At 41.8% G+C, this 18,969-nt stretch overlaps 1 protein-coding gene across 1 annotated transcript in view; it reads left to right on the top strand.

Annotated features, from left to right (window-relative positions):
• The first annotated feature begins 1,171 nt into the window (after positions 1-1,171).
• The window catches only part of Rrp42 (exosome complex component Rrp42), a 33,814-nt gene continuing 16,016 nt past the window's right edge, over positions 1,172-18,969 (top strand). The window contains exons 1-6 of the mRNA XM_037427429.2: positions 1,172-1,379; positions 1,498-1,599; positions 1,731-1,825; positions 6,722-6,887; positions 8,453-8,523; positions 17,355-17,478. Coding sequence (XP_037283326.1) covers positions 1,323-1,379; positions 1,498-1,599; positions 1,731-1,825; positions 6,722-6,887; positions 8,453-8,523; positions 17,355-17,478 — 615 coding nt within the window. The 5' untranslated portion in view covers positions 1,172-1,322. The remainder of the gene's footprint in view (positions 1,380-1,497; positions 1,600-1,730; positions 1,826-6,721; positions 6,888-8,452; positions 8,524-17,354; positions 17,479-18,969) is intronic.

Here is an 18,969-nt window from a genome sequence, read left to right as displayed (position 1 = left end):
TTGATAGATCTCTAGTGCGGACTTCTTAATCATGCCAATTCTCCACATGTCAGTCTCCGTTTCCTTCACTTTCTTCTTAACCGATAGTTCTTTTTGGTTTGGCCACCTGCTGTTTTCTAAGTATTTACCAGTCAATTTTCTGGTTCGCTTCCTCCATTTTGTATCGACATTCTTCATGTACAAGTAGCTGAAAACCTCCCTAGCCCAACGCTCCTCCCCCATTTCTCTCAATCGCTTCTCAAATTTTATCTTGCTGCTAGTTTCCCTGCCCTCAAATGATGTCCATCCCATATCACCTTGTACTCCCTGATTTGGTGTATTCCCGTGAGCTCCTAAAGCAAGCCTACCTATTCCACGTTCCTTAATTTCTAATCTTGCTTGAACTTCTGATCTCATGCACAAGACTGCATTACCGAACGTCCGCCCAGGAACCATGACTCCTTTCCATATTCTTCTCACAACATCATACCTATTGTAATTCCACAGTGCCCTATTTTTCATCACTGCTGAATTCCTGTTACCTTTAGTCGTCACGTATATTTCGCATTCCCTTAGGTACTCGGTCCCATTGCTTATCCATACGCCCAGATATTTGTATTTATCTGTTATCTCTAGCGTGACCTCCTGTATTCTAAGCTCACTACCTTCGTTATCATTAAAAATCATGACTGCTGATTTTTCCTTACTGAATCTAAAATCTAACCTATCTCCCTCATTACCGCAGATGTCCATCAATCTCTGCAAATCTTCCTTGTTGTCGGCCATTAGCACTATAACACGTAACCATAACAACGCCGCCACTGTGCCCAGTAAATATGGCCGTCATGACGTCATTTTCTTTACATTTTCCACGTAGCGCGCCGGCTTGGCATGCTATTTCTTCCTTCATGTACTCAATGGCGTAATAAAAGAAAAACCCAACTTTACGTAAGAAACTTTTTTCTTTCTTTTTTCATGTTTTCTCCTCTTTTTCTTTCTTCCGTGTATGAGCTTAATCACGTATTTACTGCTTACATACATCAAATAGTTGAAATTTCTTACATAATTATAATACTAAAAATTAAAAAGGTAAATACAGGCCGCGGTAATATTTGTCTACAGATACTTATCTATTCGAAGTAGTGTGCGGGATCAGAAAACATGGCTGGTATCATGGCGGCATTCATGAAGTGCGTGCATGTGTTACAGTAGGCGCTTTCTTGCCTTCTAAATCCCCATGCGCTGGCTTTCCGCCGACGAACTTTTCAAACGGAACGAAAAAAAAAATAACTCGTGTCAAGTTGTACTCATAGCTGAAACTAGAAACAGGAACGTTCGTGACAATGCCTCATATACTCATAAGTGAAGCAGAGAAAATCTACATTATCCATGGGATACAAGTACGTTTTATTTCTAGTAATGCAATTTGGCGAGCATGAACATGTACTATTGCTGCTGCACGAAAGCGTAACTTACTGCGTTGAGTCTATCGTCAGAAATGGTCCTCCTGGCTTGCAGGAAAACTTACGCTGCGACGGTCGCAGTTGTCTGGAGTATCGATTCCTGGAACTAGAAACCGGCCTAGTGTCCAACTGCAGTGGATCTTCACATGTCAGACTGGTTCGTACTGCGCTGAAACAACGGGTGGATGCCCGCGTTGTTGCATTTATATACCATTTTTCTACGTTGACCAACTGTAACTTGCAGGATACTTTGCATTTTTAGCAACCGCTAACATTCTGACTTTGCAGGCAAACACTGACATCTTAGTCGGAATCAAGGCTGAACTTGATGCACCTGATCCCTCTGCTCCACATCAAGGCCGCATTGAGTTCTTTGTGGATTGGTAAGTGAAAAAAAAAAAGAGGGGTGTGCGGGGGGAAAAGCCAATTTGGTGTTGCATAACGTGGAGCCGTCCTAAAATTACTAAGAACTGCAGTGACTGTTGTATAGACTTAAAAATACGTTAACATTACCGAGGACATCGTCACTTCAAGTAATTCACTGGTTCACAGAGCCATTCACCTAGGGTTAAAAAATGAAAATGAGGGCCTTAGAAAACAACACCTGGAGAGTTTCAGTGAGGGTTCAAATGGGCAAGATATATAATATATATATATATATATATATATATATATATATATATATATATATATATATATATATATATATATATATATATATATATATATATATTATACTTGAGATGCATACGCTCAACAAAATCTTGTGAAAGTGGGACATTTTCTGCATCTCTCAAACTGTCACATCTACTGGCGCAATCATTGTCCCTTAGTTTGTGAGTCACCTCTGAAGCCATCTGAAAAAGTTCTGCATGCTCTCACATTTTTTTTTTCTTTTGAATGGGAAGTTAATGCACCGCCAAACTGTACATAACGTGTACTTCCTTACATCTGTGCCTAGCATCGCTCATCTCTGAATTAAAATTAACGTGCAAACACAGAACCCCCACAGAAAATAAACAACACACACAGAGTTTCTTTTCTCTGTGGGGTGTGTTCTGTGCGTGCACTGCTAATTTTAACCCAGAGATATGTACCAAGTTGGCCCAAAAAGTTTTCGCAGTGGCTATTCTATGGACTAGACCACAGAATAGCCACTGTAGACGGTTTCATAAGGGACAAAATTTTGGTGGTTTATTCCATAGCTAGAGCATATCTATGATATATGCGCTTTGCCATCTTGCCTTCTTTTTCGACAGCTGCTCTCGCGAATCGCAAGATTCGCTTGTCATTCTGGGTTCGCACGAAAAAGGTTATGTCCGCAAACATAAAGCATCAGTGTACAGTGATGCAAGATTGAATATGCATATGCGGGAAAGACTTGAAATGCGAAGGCAAAGCCTAGTTTTGGTGTACTTGCTGGCCTAACATGTGCGTTTTTTATTTTATACTGGAGAAAGTTGTAGTTGTGAACTAAAAGGCAAAAAGTAATCCTGCATGTAATAGTAACAAATAATGGCTGTTTTAACACTTTCACGCCCTGGTCTATCGTATGCGGGACACTTAAGCCACTTTTGTCACAGTACATTTCTGTCATGCAAAAAAGCGCAACAAGGTTTACAACTCCCTGTTTATACATTTATACATAACATCTGTTTATACATAAGAAATAAATGTAAAGTAATGTGGAGTTCAGATCAAGTGGGCAATCCACGTCGTTTCGGTGAGTTCATAACCAAACAGGTGGGCTTCGTCCTTCAAACTTCTCGCACATACAATTCTGCACCACGTATTTTTTTCAATCTCGCATCCATGGATGAAGGTTCCTTATGTCTGGGTATAACCTCCCTAGTACGGTCCCTTTCTTATTAGGGCAAACAAATCTTGCCACTCGTGAGGCAAACTGTCGTCGAGAGAGGTGATTATGTACAGGCTGCACAGCCCTTCTTTCGTGAGGTGTAGTCACACGCTCCACAGCACAAGTCAAGTTGATGTGGTCTACAAAATAGGGCTCTGCTTTATTTTGATGTCTGGACCACAGAATAGAGCTGTTGTCTATCCCGTGGTCTGGAGCACAGAATAGGTTCTGCATAAAGTTTTATAGCTCATTTAGCATGTTGCAAAATTTTTACTCATGCTCTTTTAGCTGGTTTGTAGAGGCACTGTCCATTTCTTGCATATTCCATTCAGAATGAAAAAGGTAGGGGTATGCCGTGCACCATGGCAGATCCTTAATCTACAAATCTCATTGGTTCTTATTTTACGTACCTCCATATGGTCTGTCGACTCCCTCACACCTTTTAGGAGCAAAAAATTAAATAAAACTGGTGGTTTGCTTTGTGCTGGTTGGCTCATTTTATATGTTGAAACAGAAACATATGGCAAAGTTAGTTTTTTTTGTATATTTTCAATTTCTTGTGTAGGCTTTTCTTTTTACTTCATAGTTTTTTAAAATATCGTATGCCCACCCAACTAGACAAAAATACCACTTCGGTGACCATTTAGCCTATAAGGGGTATGCACTTCACGTCATTTGCGAGGATCACTAGAGTCAGGGTCACCATTTTGAAGTTCCGCAGGCTCGATGAACACACAGAAAACTCTGCACATGCTGTGGCCAAAATCCATAAGCGACTAGGATGTCTAAAGACCTTGAGAACACTTTCTGCACGCTGAAACATGGACAGCAGGACGCACCTACGAACTAACCTTCAAAATGGTGCGGCGGCAGTGTTTACGCCTCATGGACCAAGGCTTAGTGCATATCCCCTATAGTCATGCTTTATTCAATCCTGAGGACTCATTTTCAACTGACTATATGCAGTAGCCTCTTTTTATATTTGTTTGTTGGTTGGGTTGAGCCAAAGGTTAGTATTCTTCTGAGGAGGGGGAGTTTGATACCCTCAGTGTGTGTGTGCCTGGCTGCTAGTGACAAACCTTAATATAAAATGCAAAAAGTTTTGGCAATCTGTACTTGTATTATAAGCCTTTGTGCATTGCTGTAATGTGTCAAGCCTTTATTTTATCTGTAAAGTACTTCCGGGGTACACGATTATCCTCCTCTTCGCTTCTGACAGGTAGGCAGATGGTAGTCTGCACTTGTGTTCATGTGCGCTCCTGCTTGTTGCTAAAAACTCTTTGAACAATGAATGTTGCTGCGGTAGGGAACGTTTTGACAAAAGGACTTGTTGAAAAACAAAGGAGGATTTTTACTACAAGTTCAGAACATTTGTCAGAAAATTAGCTATAGTGGTATTCCCTGTTCAATTTTCATCTCTAGAGGCGTCTGTCTTTCTCTGAACTGGTGTCCTGTCTGCATTTCTTTTTATTGTATATCTTTAAAGCACGTACAAAGCAGTTATTGTGACTACATCAACAAGCTTCATTTATCGCCCAACTTAAAATACTGGGCCCAATGTAATGGAATATTTTTTTGTCTCATAAAGGATTCACTGTCAACAGATGAAAATGTTGCTTTGTGACTGCCTACTGCATTTAATAAATCAAAAGTTCAGTAAATACTGCGTGGATATTAGCAAAAGCAAGAATGAACAGATTAATCAGTGGTTGTATAGTTAAACGGAGGTTTGTAAAAAGTTACTACTACTTTCATATGTTGAGTTATGGTCAGAAAGACGTGGTGGTTAAATACCACACCATCATTCATGTTCTGTTGGGACAGTATCGTTTCTCAAAGATAATTCCTAATTTGGATTCACCAGGTATTCAGCTTATTTTTTAAGGCACCGTGCTGTGTGATCACTTTTAGTTGTGATAATCTACTTATAAATGCAAGAAAGGTTGAAGAAACTTCAGGAGGGGCTGCGTTTCAGTTGTGTCCAGTGGTTGAAAGGGTGGCATCATCTGGAAAAAAAATCCAACAATGCTAAAGAGGCGTCTGGCAATGAACAAGTTCAGATGGTGCTATCCAGGACCATGGGCCGTGATGTTTGCTTTATGGAAACATGTATTAAGTGGTGTATCTCTGAAATTTGCAAGTAATTTTTAAAAATGTGAGTAAACACTTTTTCACCCAACTTACGCCGAAATCGTTGTGGTTTATTTTGCTGGTGCTGATGTGTTCGGGAGTCTGCCCAGAGGACCCGAGCCAGCCAAAGTCCCAGGGAGATGTCGAGGAGAGGAGCCGGGAGCTGCTAACAGTAACTTTTAATTACATTATTTACAGGTAGCGTGTTGCTACATGATAGGGTTAGCATCATGGAAGCCCTCGAGCTTCTGTGAGCTTCTCGGAGCTTGTGAGAGCTTGTCAAGAGTGCCTCGGCACTCGAATTTTATGTCCTGGCCTTCCCAGGATTCTCTGCTGGAAAAAAAAACAATGGAGGCCAGGACAGTCCAATGAAGTTTGTCATCTTCACCTCCGCCCCCGAAAGGGCAAGGTGAAACACCGCCTCGTTCTCAACCCACGAAAGGGGGAATAGGCACGCCCAGTTCAGCCTATGGCGAGGGAGAAAACACTGCACACCGCGCACGACACAGCACAGCACAGAGACGTTGAGTCTTACATGGAAGTCAATTTCGCAGTCTGTTGCAGTGATGGCTATGCGGCGCCAGGTAGACCACAAATTGTGGAAACAGCGGCATCAAGGCGCCACGGAGAACGTGGGAAATGCATCCGCAAATGGTTCTCAGACGCTCGGCCCTTTGCCGGGGGCACCTTGACGACAAAGCGAGCCGCCTCAATGGCCAACAACTCTTCCTAATCCGTCAGTCGGTCAGGCGTGTCCAAAGGATTTTACAAGGGGCGCCGACGACCTGGGATAACTTGAAGAACGATTTCTCTGTTGTCGCCGCTCTTGGTGCATCTCTGGGAGCGCTGACTCGGAAGAAATCAGGGTAGTCTCAGCCACAATGTCTCATGCGACAAAGCGGCGTCAAGCTAGGCAGGCCGATCATAACAGTGCATCCAATAAAAATGTTGGTTGAAAAGTCATGACCATATCTTGTGCGTCCTTATTATTATTGCCTCCTGCACTGCCTGCACAAGCAAATCAGATTTAAGTTTCAATTAACCTTCCAGCATCTCCCTCAACTGTGTCTTGCTTTCTTATGTGTTTATAATTGATAAGTAGATAAGAAAGAGGCATTCATTTGATGTTTCATTGTGGAATGAGAACGGTATTAACTAATTACACTGTTCAGTGTATGGATATATTTTCCAGGTCATTGTGGTATTTTATTTTTGAAAAACTTTGATAATGCTGTCACAGTGCAAATGTAAATGTGATTTACCATTACTAAGGTTGCCTGCATTGTTTCAGCACTGCCAATGCTAACCCTGTGTTTGAAGGAAGAGGAGGAGAACAGATTGCTACTGAAATTAGATCAGCCTTGGCTCGTACTTACAGCTCCCCCAAATGCCTTGATCTGAAATCTTTGGCAGTTGTTCCTGGTCAACAGGCATGGGTCCTTTATGTGGATGTTTTGGTATGTACAATCACAAGCAAGCACACTAGAGCACTCAGTACTGTTTCAATCTGATAACCATTTGGTTATTAGTAAGAAACACTCACTGAATGGGCTCTGAAATGGTTTTGACAATTTTGTGTAAATGCATTGAACTGGTAGAGCAAATCTTTGGGATCATTAGCAGACTATTAGCAAGAGGAGGCCTTCACTTTTGAAGCACCAATTTTTTCGTTTCTGTTTTGCATAGAGTGATGGCTGGGGATAATTTCAGCATAGCTCTAATTAGTGACATTAAATGACTTAGTATTTTAATCGCACAAAAAAATCATTACATCCCTGTCGACTGCATTAGCTCGTAGTGGCGCTCGCCAGAACTCTTGTAGGTGGAAATGATGGAGGATGGGACCAAGCCTATGATTGGATAAATGTAATGTTAGAAGTGATCATGGCGTGCCATCAGAACTGCAGTTACTAATGTGTGTGGCTGCAACAAATAAAGATTACTACGACTACAAATTCATGACAGAGGCGCTAGTTACTATTTCACCTCTGGATTTTTAGCTTGCACGGGTTGGATGTCCATACTAAAGGCTTCTCTCTCTCTTCCCTCGTCTTGCTTCTGTGCGTTTGCGAGGTGTCTCTTTCCGCACATGCAGGAGGCTCTTGATTATTGTTTGAAGGGGTGTGAGCGATCCCCTTTGTTGAATTGATGTCACTGCATCCTTGTAGCTCGTCAGGAGCTACAAGGATGCAGTGAGATCAATTCAACATTACACACGAAGGGTCAACAGTACTTCACCGCCCAGATTGTTCCACTGATTCCCTTTTCAGATTGAGAAGAGCAAGTGACATGAAATGTTGTAAAGAACAGCAAAAAATGTCTCACTTTAAACAGTAGCTCCCACCCGCGTTCCTACATGTCAGGTGTCGGGCACCAGGTTTCTTATTATGGCAATAAGGTCTACAATACGTTTTAAAAGACAAGCAATAATAGTGTGCGAGTTTCCCCGACGTAGGAGCTTCCAGCTCTTCTGGGCGAATGAAATGTGGTAGCTGTGAAAGGCAGCTGGTGAGCAGTGTTGTTGTAGTGTCTTGCTAAGTGATCAACACCAGGATCTGCACTTTTGTAACCATTACATCAACTTCAATGATGCTGCCACAACTTTGTTAATGTTGTCAGAAACCTTTAGTTTGGCAGCATAGTGTTTTCTGACATAGCATTATCAGATTACATCATACTGGAGAAGAAATTGTGAGTGGCCAGTGCATTACAGCTGCCAACTGTGGTAACTGACGGCATAAAGCTCATGGGATTGTGGAGCTTGCACTTCATGCCATCAGTATCATAAGTGGCAGACAGTGCTTTTAGACGGCATGTTGACACCTTCGTATCGAGTACAGCATTGGGATTTAAAGTTTAGTGAAGGAATAGTAGGCAGGCAACAAAAGAAATGAGGCATTGATATCATGCTTTTTCAATGTCAACAGTGTGATGTTACTGTGTAAAATTTCGATGCTCCCATTGTAATTGCAAGTAGTGTCATGATTTCCATGTCCAGTGTGAATTTCTTGTACTCTTTCAGATCTTGGAATGTGGTGGAAGTCTGATTGATGCTGTTTCTGTTGCAGTCAAGGCAGCATTGTATGACTTAAAGTAAGTGTAGAAGTTGTAATTTTCACCTGATAATAGTAGTCACCAAACAAGTTACTTCATTTGTTGGTAACTCTTATTCAAACTTCTGGAGCTTCAGTACATACATTTTTACCTAGCGCTTTTTTTTAGCATAAGTTCTGAAGCTAGTGCAGCTATTTATTGTTTTTCAGAACAATTTTCATTAGGTGCTAATGTCATTCAAAGCAGGATAGAGCTTAAAACTTTAATAATTTTATTGTACCAAACTACATAATCATGGCAAAGGCAACTTGCACTATAACACTAAACTTCTGTGAAAGATAGTCAACAGGTAATGTGAGAATGAATTATAATATTGTCTATCAATATGACATGAATTTGAACTGTGCTTGTTAACAGCAATCATTTAGAATGCATGTACAGTACCGTCCACTGTTAAAGGGAACTTTCTCATGAGCACTTGTCATATTGCCGGCCTCATAGCTACAAGTAGACATAAAAACATTGTTTGTGCATGGCATTAGTCTATCAAAAGGAGTTAGAACACTCACCAGCAGTAGTCTTATGCAGATCTAAGTGTCTATGCATTTGCCAGAGAGCGAAATCAGGACATGGTGCACACGAAGGTGTTCCCTTTAACTGTGAACCCATCTGTACATACGAATCTATTGTAGACCTATACACAAATTGATAGTGATTGGACAAGCAGACCTAAGCTGCTTGGCTGTGGGAATTATTGCCTTGTTGAAATGCTGCCTTCAGCGTGAGACATAATTTGTTTGACCACAGCTGACTATAATTATTTGTATTCGCGTGAACCAATACCACTTTGTTGGTGTTTCGAGCCTGCAGCTATGACATTCAGACCAAATCTTTGTAATAGTCTCAAAATTAAAGGAATATCTGAACTAGTGTAAGTGTTGAAATGCAGAGTGAAAACGGGCCTTATACTTTTATTAGAAATTTATAAGTGAAAAATATTAGTAATGCTAAACGGACACTAAAGTCAAATAACAATTTATGGCAGAGTGAAAGCTCAATGTATGACATCTCAAATGAGAATATTATCACCAGCATTGCCCTACTTACCGAGAAATTAAGGTAAATGCACAAGAATACATACGCTGCAGTAGGGCACTCTCAGAATGATCCCGATAATGCCAGACGAACTGCCTACAATTAATCACTAATCTATCTAGCTGCACTAAATAAATAACTTTTTGTGCATCAAGAGACGCAATAAATTGCTGCTGGTTAGTTTCTGTTTGATTCATGGAAAAGAAAAATGCCAGACGTTACTATGGGGAATGACGCGAGTGGTTTGAAAATTCAATTTTTGCGTGGTTAAACTCGTGCCAGGTCGTGCCATCTAGCGGGGCCCAGTTGAACCAAAACACGTCTGCCATCGCGCAGCCAATGGCAGGAAATAGATAAATGGCCGTTGTTGCTGCTGTGGTTTCCCCTGCTTTCATTCTGCTGCTACTAATGTCAGCGGCAGTGCAGTAAAGCTGAGCAACGTTGTGCATGTTGTGCATGGCATCGAGTTTTCTAAAATTAACTAGAGGGGACTCTGGTGCTGCGATCGTTCAGCGACCATGGGAATGATGGGTAGTACACGGATTTGTCTAGTCTTCTTACTCACGGGCGGCGAATCGCACTTGTGGCTTCGTTTATTGATGTGTTTCGGTTTTGTTTCGAAGGAAAGTATAAGCCCTTTTGAAATTCGTGACCATATTTGAAACAGCAAGCCTAAAAGAATAAGGTGTTGAAGTACAACTGCTGAACATTTGCTGATTTTCGTTTCGTGAGAAAACAGCTCCAAGACACATGAACACATACGGAGTCAAAAGTACGAAGATTAGACGAATCCGTGTACTACCCATCATTCCCATGCTCGTTGAAGCACCATGCGTTGCAGCTCCTGTAGGCACTAAAGAAGAATGGCGATTTGGGCTAGTTGGTTTGAATTCATAGTAATAAGTTCATAGTAATAATTCATAGCGGACTCTGGCACTAGCGCCAGAGTCCGCTAGTGTATATTTAGGAAACTATATGGGGCATGGCAACAGTGACATGAGATGGCCCGCTTCTTGAGGCCGGTAATATGAAGTGTGTTAATCCGATGTAGACCACTAATATGTAATTTTATTTCAAAATAAGCCCTTCCTTGGCACAAAAGTAACACTGCATGCTTTCTGGACCACTATTTCAACAATCAACGTCGACTTAATAGTTGCATTTAGGGTCCCTTTAAAGGGCTACTGACACCTTTTTTCAGAGGTGAGTTTACTCGGCCATAAAATTCTCCTATTGGCTGCGAGGGCCTCCACTGGAGTGACCGGCGCTGCTATCGTTTAGATGTCACAGATAAGATGTTTCTTCTCGCTTTGCTGCCTAGTCGTTGTGGAACGCGACGTTTGGGTGAGATCTCGGGGCGGGGCATTCGCTTCCTAGCGTGTAAAGCTTAATTTGGCCTGCGGGACATATCGTTGCCATGTAAGCAGTGCTAGGTTGCGTACAAGCAGCTTTTGATAATAATATAATGTCTAAGGTTATGCCCAAGAACCGCAATATCATTGTGAGGGACACCGTTGTCGAGCGCTCTGGAAATATCAGCCATCTGGCGTTCTTTAATGTGCTCGGGCCTCCAGAGTGTTGCTTCCATTGAAATGTGTCCGCCGCGGCCAGGATCGAACCCGCGACGTCAGAAGCCGAGTACCGCAACCGCCACACCACCGCGGCGGACGGCAAGCAGCTTTAGCTTGTTGGTGTACTGTTAGATGTCTCAGTGCCAGACGTATGCGACAGATGTCCCAGTAACTTCTCATGATTGCCCCAAATGCAAAGAAATGCGCTACATTTGGCGGGGTAAAGCTGTAAATGGGATAAGACGCCAACGCTAACTCGCGGGTTCGCAGAAAACACTTTTTTGACGATAATTTTGTGTACGCCGTCGTTGCTGAGGTCTTCAGTAACAGCTGAGCTGACGTATGCTCAAGAAGACTCCAGGCAGCTCATGGCGTGCATTTGCTGATTAATGTACTGATAATTGAAAACGACAGGCTCACTGTAACTTAACAAAATAAGTAAAAAGAAGACCACCCACGTCTCAAATAACTCTAACGGCGAGGTTCTTAGGAAACAAATATGTTGTCACATTTACCATTTCATCGAAGGCGCTGAAAACTAACATCGATATGTTGCCGACAAGTGTAAGCCAAGGTGAAAAGTAGATGAAGTAAAAAAAATGAAATGCGATGACCGTCAATCTTACTAGACCATAATTAAAACGAGGAGTGGAGGGCAATAAATTGGTCCAGAAGATCCCACGAGCGCTTTTAAGCATGTTTGTTGATTCTCCCCGCTCACCATTCGTACGGGTTCGTTGACAGCTGTGCATTTGGACCCCACGTGCGGGTGTTATTACTGTTCTGTGGCTCGTTTTATAGTCTGAGAATTCTCGCGGGGAAAATATTTAAAACCGTATTAGCAGGTTAGCTTTCGCAATAACGCTTTCATCGTTCGCTATGGTATCTGCTGTGCAGGGATTGTAGCATGCTGCAAAAAAATCCCACAAGGGGACAATGGCTCGTTCAGGGTTTCTTTGTCCGAATTATCACGTCTTTCATTCTGAAAGACAGGGCGTGCAAACACGCACCCAAGAAGGAAGTGAGCTCACCACAACAACAGGTGATTTCTTTCCTCTGTCCGTGTTCGCGTCTGTCAGAATGAATACATAACCACTAGTTTTGTTATTCCAAGACTTATCAGGTTATACTGCATCTTTTAAATAATCAGCTTTATGACAAGCGGGAAGCATGTGTGGTGCACACAACAAAAACACGCGGTAGCAACAGCACAGGAAATGCAGGGTAGCAGCAGATGGCGCAACCCGGCATACTATAGTGATGTCATGATATAGGTGGCGCCACACTATGGCCTCGAGGTCAATATACATAGACGACACTGAGCATGTATGATGCTCAGGAAATCCTGATAAAATATTTTATTTTGATAATAAGTCACATTTCTCATAGTGCTCCTACCAAGATAGACACTAACTTGACGTCAGGCTACAGTACTATGCTCGGCGACAACTTTTCTTGGCACTGAAGGGAAAGCTACGGAACCAAATCGTGTGCATCCTACCGCCAGTGAATGTAGTTCCAAAGTAGCGGCTGTATTTTCAACGTGAAATATAAATGTTCTTTTTTACTTTCTATGTGGAGCTATTTGAGACAGGATGCAGCTCACACCAGTAAGATATTCGTATTTCTTTTAATTCATCTGTTGTGACGTCGCATTTCTGAACGCCCGAGAAAGTCCCAGCTTTTTACGTGCACCTCAAACGCTAAGCAGCATCTGCGTCTCAAACGCTCCTGGAGCGCACTTTCCACGGCATTATGAGACGTGCACCAAAACGGACTGCTTCGCGTAGTGCTACATGTGCAGAACCTCCGCCTATGTAGCTTTCTCTTCAGTGCCAAGAAAAGTTGTCGCCGAGTATAATTTTGTAAATCGACTTTCGTTCGTAGGAACTCACGATATCAGCATTGCGGAGACTCCAGCCGAGGAGATAAAATAAGCCGAAGTATGAGCGCCAGCATCGAATACATTGTTTCACCCAAATTACCAAAGCTAGAAAAGGCTACGCTGGCCTAGAACATCAAAGCCGTAAACGTGAGAGCCCCCGACAGGCTGTATATGTGCCATCATCTAGCAGGATCAAAATGAACCAGGCAATCACAAAATTGTTATTACAGAAGCATCATGCAATGTATGTCTGGTGTAAAATTTGTGCAGTGCCGTTATAATGAATGAGTTACCTTTTAATCATTTTCAGCTAAAAACAATACGCGTAAGTCAACGTGTTCAGGACTGTGGTTGCACGAAGTGTCGCAAGATGTCGACATGATCCTTACAGTAACCTTGTATTTATTATTTTTTTCCACCTTTTTTTGCATACGAGGATACCATACACGATAAAAAAAAGTCTTGCGATCTTGCAGCAGCGGTGATTCAATCCTCTCTAAGTTAAATATAGTTTAAACGCAGTTAGCATCACCAGTTGTGGTTGCCGAAAAAGTAAAAGTAAACGTTTATGTATGTACGTAAATGTTTACGTCTGGGGAGCTGACACGTTGAAAAACATACGTTCTGGTAACGGTAAATGCAAACTGGTATCCGGTAACACATTAGTGTAAAGAAGTATATTAAATGTCTCTAATATGTGCAAGCTCTACCGATTCCAGTCTGATTTGGCGCTGAGACAAGCATGGGTCGACTTCGTGCACCATGGCTGAGGCGGGAACTGGACGCCAACCAAGCGGAGTTTACTCTGTTAGCTCCACTTGCACGCACAACATGCAGTTGTTTACTGACTTCGGATTGTCGACAAAGAACCTGCGCCTTAAGAAGTCATGCCATCTCAACGTTGTGCCCTCCTGCCGCGATAGTTGTCACATGTGCGGCACGCGGCAGACAACCGAAGAAGCGACGCGGGGACGAGAATAAGTCACAAAACGTGCGCGTGCACGTACTACCGTCTAGTGGTGGTGCTCATACCATGTCGTGACGTCAGGGTAAAGTAGGAACCGAAACTAGCCTTTAAAAGCATGCTGTAGTTAATTTTTTAGGGTGCACTCGCACTTACCGGTACGTTTTCTATGCTCTTGGGGACTTGACCTATCATTTGATGCAAAAAAAAAAAAAAAAAACTATATGTGAAAAATTTCGTGTCAGTACCACTTTAAGCTGGAAAGTGCTGTGAACTAGTAGTGTTGCTGCAAAGTGTGTAAACAGTTTCAAAAATATGTGTGGAATCATATACAAGAAAACATGGGTATTTTGATGCCATTTCATATAGGAATGTTTTAATTGATGAAGATAATTAGAAAAGTTTGTGAAGATTGGATGTTTCACTGCATTTAGATAACATAGGTTTACAACCCCTCTCTTTACAAGTTTAGAATGCACAGAAATGTGGAGCATGATTGGCTAATTGCTAAGTAGTTTGTAGCCCTGACAGGTATTGCGTGGATGGAGAATAAAATGGATGTCAAATAATTTGAAAGTCATCTTTGTGGGTAACTCATAAGTGAATCTCAAGGAGACTAAAGCAGCCTTTAAATGACACAAGAAGATTAAAATCCTCCGTCTACATCACAATTGAACACTAATAAATGAATATCACATAAACAGTTTTCTGCTATGTACTTGCCTTCCAAACTTCTGAACAAGGCCTTCGGTTTACCTTGTAATTGATGTTTTGCATGAGCTAAGAATGAATTAATAAACTTTAAAGTCTGGCGGTTTGTTTCAGTTGATTTGGTGAGAAGAGAGGATTAACCCCTGCTCAGTCCCACTCTCTGTTGATGATGATGGCGGTGCCACTCATTTTTATCACGATAGCAATTATATGGACACCCCCGGCAGATTTTTGCCATGGACATCATCTCTCGAATATGTACAGTGAAACCTGCGTGATATGATCACGGCTTGTATGAATTTCAGGGTTATACAAATTTTTCTTTGGTCCTGGCTGGGGCCCACTGGCTTGCAATGTAATGGAGTACGGTTCTTGAAAACATACCATCACTCCGCGATGTTTTACACAAGTGTTTGCTACTGCGAAGGTACAAATACGTGTTGCTCGCGCTGTTGTGGAAGGCGCAACTAGCATGTGCGCTGTGTCCCCAATTCATCAGAATGAACTGCGGTGGAATAAACCTTCAGTCACTTGTCATAGCCACCGGGATTGTGTGCACAAATCTTAGAGGTCTTAATGCACCTTTGTGTGCCTTTGCCTTCAGCTTACTGGTCGTGTTGATGTCGCACCTTTTTTTTTAGTATGTTGACTCATGATGCTGTCGTATTCAGTTTACTCATGCCTTGCACGAAAATGCAAGCCATGTCTTCGTGCATTAGAATATATAGTTTTTTATGATTAGACTAGAGGAAACTCTGGCACTGGTGTCTATGGAAGCTGCAACGCATGGCACTTCAGCGAGCATGGGAGTGATAGGTAGTACACGAATTCGTCTAATCTTCGTGCTTTCGGCTTTTTCGCTTCGCGCAGCTTGGAGCTGCTTTGTCACGAAACAAAAATTAGCAATAGTTAATCAGTTACACTCCACCTGAATATTTTTGCTCATCAATTCAAATCGGGTCACGAAGTTCAAAACGGGTTCTTCGGACCAGATTATGCTATTCAGGAAGCCAGGATTATCTTCTGCCAGTTACAGAAGTCAAGACGTCTTTAAAATTCTTTCTTCCAACTGCTGATGCAGGGGAACATGGTAAGGGTGAAGTCCTCCAGTCTTGAGTATACGCTAAACTCTGCTGCTGGAAATACCAATTTCACCACTCGCGTCGCGCACGCTTGTGTGGGGATGGGATGCTATGAAAGCGAAATGTCTGTTCTAAGCGACTCATTCACAGCTTTTGTGCACTCGCGCGGCTTTCTGAACGTGCCTGCCTCCTTGAGAGTTTTGTAATTTCGCATCAATGTCAAACTATTTACCCGAATTTCAGGGTGCCAGCTGCGAAATAATCTTGCTGCTTCTCTCCTGTTTCTGTTTTCTCGGTTGAGGGCGAGGATCATATTCACACGTTCTTCATTGGTAAAACGCATCATTCCAGAGCCTGATTTTCTCTTTTCGAAGCGTGCCCAAAAAAAGAACTGTATACCACGTATTCCCGTCGTGCTTTTTATATTCTTCCTTCATCACAATTTCACCCTCTTTCCCTCCGTCATGTTTATCGTTAGCCTGAAAAGAAAAAAATGCTGGCCTTGTCTCGAATGCTGCCTACAGTCCCGTGTCGCCTTTGCACGTGCAGGCCGCTTTTTCGTCTAATTTTTTTCTCTTCTATTTTTTAACGGTAGCACCCTACCATCGCTTAACGTCTATCGAAGTCACCGATGGCCTGTTCAAGCGACCTTCATACATGAGCAGTCTTTGACAATTCCACGAACTTACATTTGAAGGCACTAAAAACGCCACCCGTTAGGCGGTAATCACGTGGCATTTTTTGAATTTTTGCGCACTTTAACAAAGGCTTTAAAAAAAGCAGCTCAATTATGTCACTGAGGATGGAAAATTTTATTATTTCTTGATGAGCGCTACAAGTTTTGTATTGAAGATTTTTAGCTAGAGCCGATATATAAAAAGTTTATTAAGTAATTTTTAATAATTACCAAGCTTGGCGGATCGAAAAAAATATTCTGACATGCTCTATATGGCTCACAACAATATTGCTCTAATGTTCAATTTTTTATCACTTGGTGCTTTTTAGTTGAAATACCCTGTACATATCATATACATATGGCATATGCATTATTCAGGTGCATCAAAGTCTTGTAAATTCAGTCATATTTGGCTGTAATATGGTTCACTCTGTTGAATAACTGAGCACAGCAAGCATGAAGTGCCATAATATGCGATGCAAATCAACTATAACAGTGTTTGCAGACAGCCGATACGGCTGCGGGCTTCACCATCCACAATTACATTGTTGGTAAGTTATAAGGTATAGGCTCAGAGCTCATTTCATCTTATGACATGTTGTCTTGAGCTGTGTTGCAAATGACGATAATTGCAGCTTTCGCACAGCTCTTATGCAAAATAATCTTGGATGTACGTATTCCTCAAGAAAATGAAAGTGCATTGATGAAACAGACATTTGCTAGTTGTTTCTTGGATACTTTTGATAATTTGGCATTTGGATGATTGTGCAGCTTTTGAAGTCCCATGGAAGTTAAATTAACAAGGTTTTACTATAATTGCATGAGAAAACGAGCCATGTGAGCATGGTTGAGTGAGGAATAATAATTAATGCTTATTGTTTTGCAGAATTCCAAAGGTTTCAGTGAACATAGATGAAAATGGAGAACCGGAAATTGAAGTTTCTGATGACCCATATGATGTCAACAAAATGAGCATTGCAAACGTGCCTTGCTTTATTACGCTTTCAAAGGTGTGTTGCTTGCTGCTTGGTTCCTTATGCTGTGTGTAAACTCTTTATGCTGCAACCATAAAGCAGATTTTTGGTTAGATTTGTTTACCACTCTACCCTGAAGTTATGGTATCCTTGGGTTTATTTCCTTTAGGCTTTCATAGGACTCCTGACATCAAAATTGGAAACATTAAACGTTTGTGTCATTGGATTGTCTTACAAGCGTAGTGGTGGACATTGCGTGTAAAATGTTTTAGTTTTGTAGCAAATTAAGCGTTATTACTGATCCGAGTTGGCAACACCTCTTGACATTGCCATTAATATGATGTGTATAGGGGTCCCTTTACAATGTTTAGCGAGTAAACCGAGTCTTGTCAGGACAGATAAAATTGTAGGGCATACACAACTGTCACCCTACAGGGGCTATTGTTTCTAACCTCCCTCACTTTGTTTTCATGCTGCTATCAAGGCAGTCGTGGCTGCTTACACCAGTTGCATATTAAAAAGCATAACAAGGAGTTTTTTAATGGGGCACACTAAAAACAGTTTAGTGGGTGCTTGGCAAGCAGGTGTGTTGCATGTCATTTCAATGTAGACAGAACTTTCGGCAGAAGAATGTGCTTAGTGTGTCACACCCTAACTGACACTGCAGTACCCATGTCATTTCATTCTTTCTTGCATCTGAGACTGCAAGTAAAAAAGTGCACTCTCAGTGTCACCAAAGCTTGAGCGCACATGATATTATGGCACTCCCACCACGACCACAGTGAGCGCTAGTTCCTTATGACTTCAGGTGGGCGTTCTGAAGGGACACCAAAATTGCTTGTGTTAACGATGCTAGCATTAATTATATATGTTTGAGCATTTGCAGTTCAATTTTGGTATTATCAGGCACAAAGCTAACCATCAAACCAAAGAAGTTACAAACCAAAATAAGACTGTCATGGTTCTGTTAGAAGGGCCCTGCAACACATTTTCAGCATGGTCAGAAAATTGTGTTCATTTACAATTACATAATGCACTAAGTCAGCTGTAAATCATGCCCTCTTCTCTTTACAATTGATGCCATCGACCCAAATGACCGTGCCACAAACCCAAAGTTCATAGCCATTGGCTGATTTTAGCATCATGAGCTGCATAGTTAGCGCAGCCGCTGCAAAATTCCACCATGTGCCCATGCGCACGCTTATGATCACACTGAATGTAAGCTGTGCATTCAGAGAAAAAAAAAAAGAAACGAAAAGAAAGTGCTTAGTGTCATAACTTGTGCTGATGGAGGGACGTATATTCTTGCCCCCTTATAATCCCCCTCCCTGTGTAGCTTTTAGCGCTTGCGAGTACGAAAGAAGAAATGAATCACTTGAGGTGTGTGACGAATTCCAGTAACTCCTCTCATACTGGACGCATTAAAAAAATTTTTGCGGCAGTCAGTTCGTGAGGCGGTAAGCCGTTTTAATGAAGCTATTTAACAATTACTTGAAAACGTGTTGCAAGACTCCTTTATTTGTTTTT

Source organism: Rhipicephalus microplus, chromosome X (genome assembly GCF_043290135.1).
Source record: "Rhipicephalus microplus isolate Deutch F79 chromosome X, USDA_Rmic, whole genome shotgun sequence".
Taxonomy (NCBI): Eukaryota; Metazoa; Arthropoda; class Arachnida; order Ixodida; family Ixodidae; genus Rhipicephalus; species Rhipicephalus microplus.
Note: the sequence above shows the minus strand (reverse complement) of the source record. Positions and strands in the feature narration are given on the sequence as shown.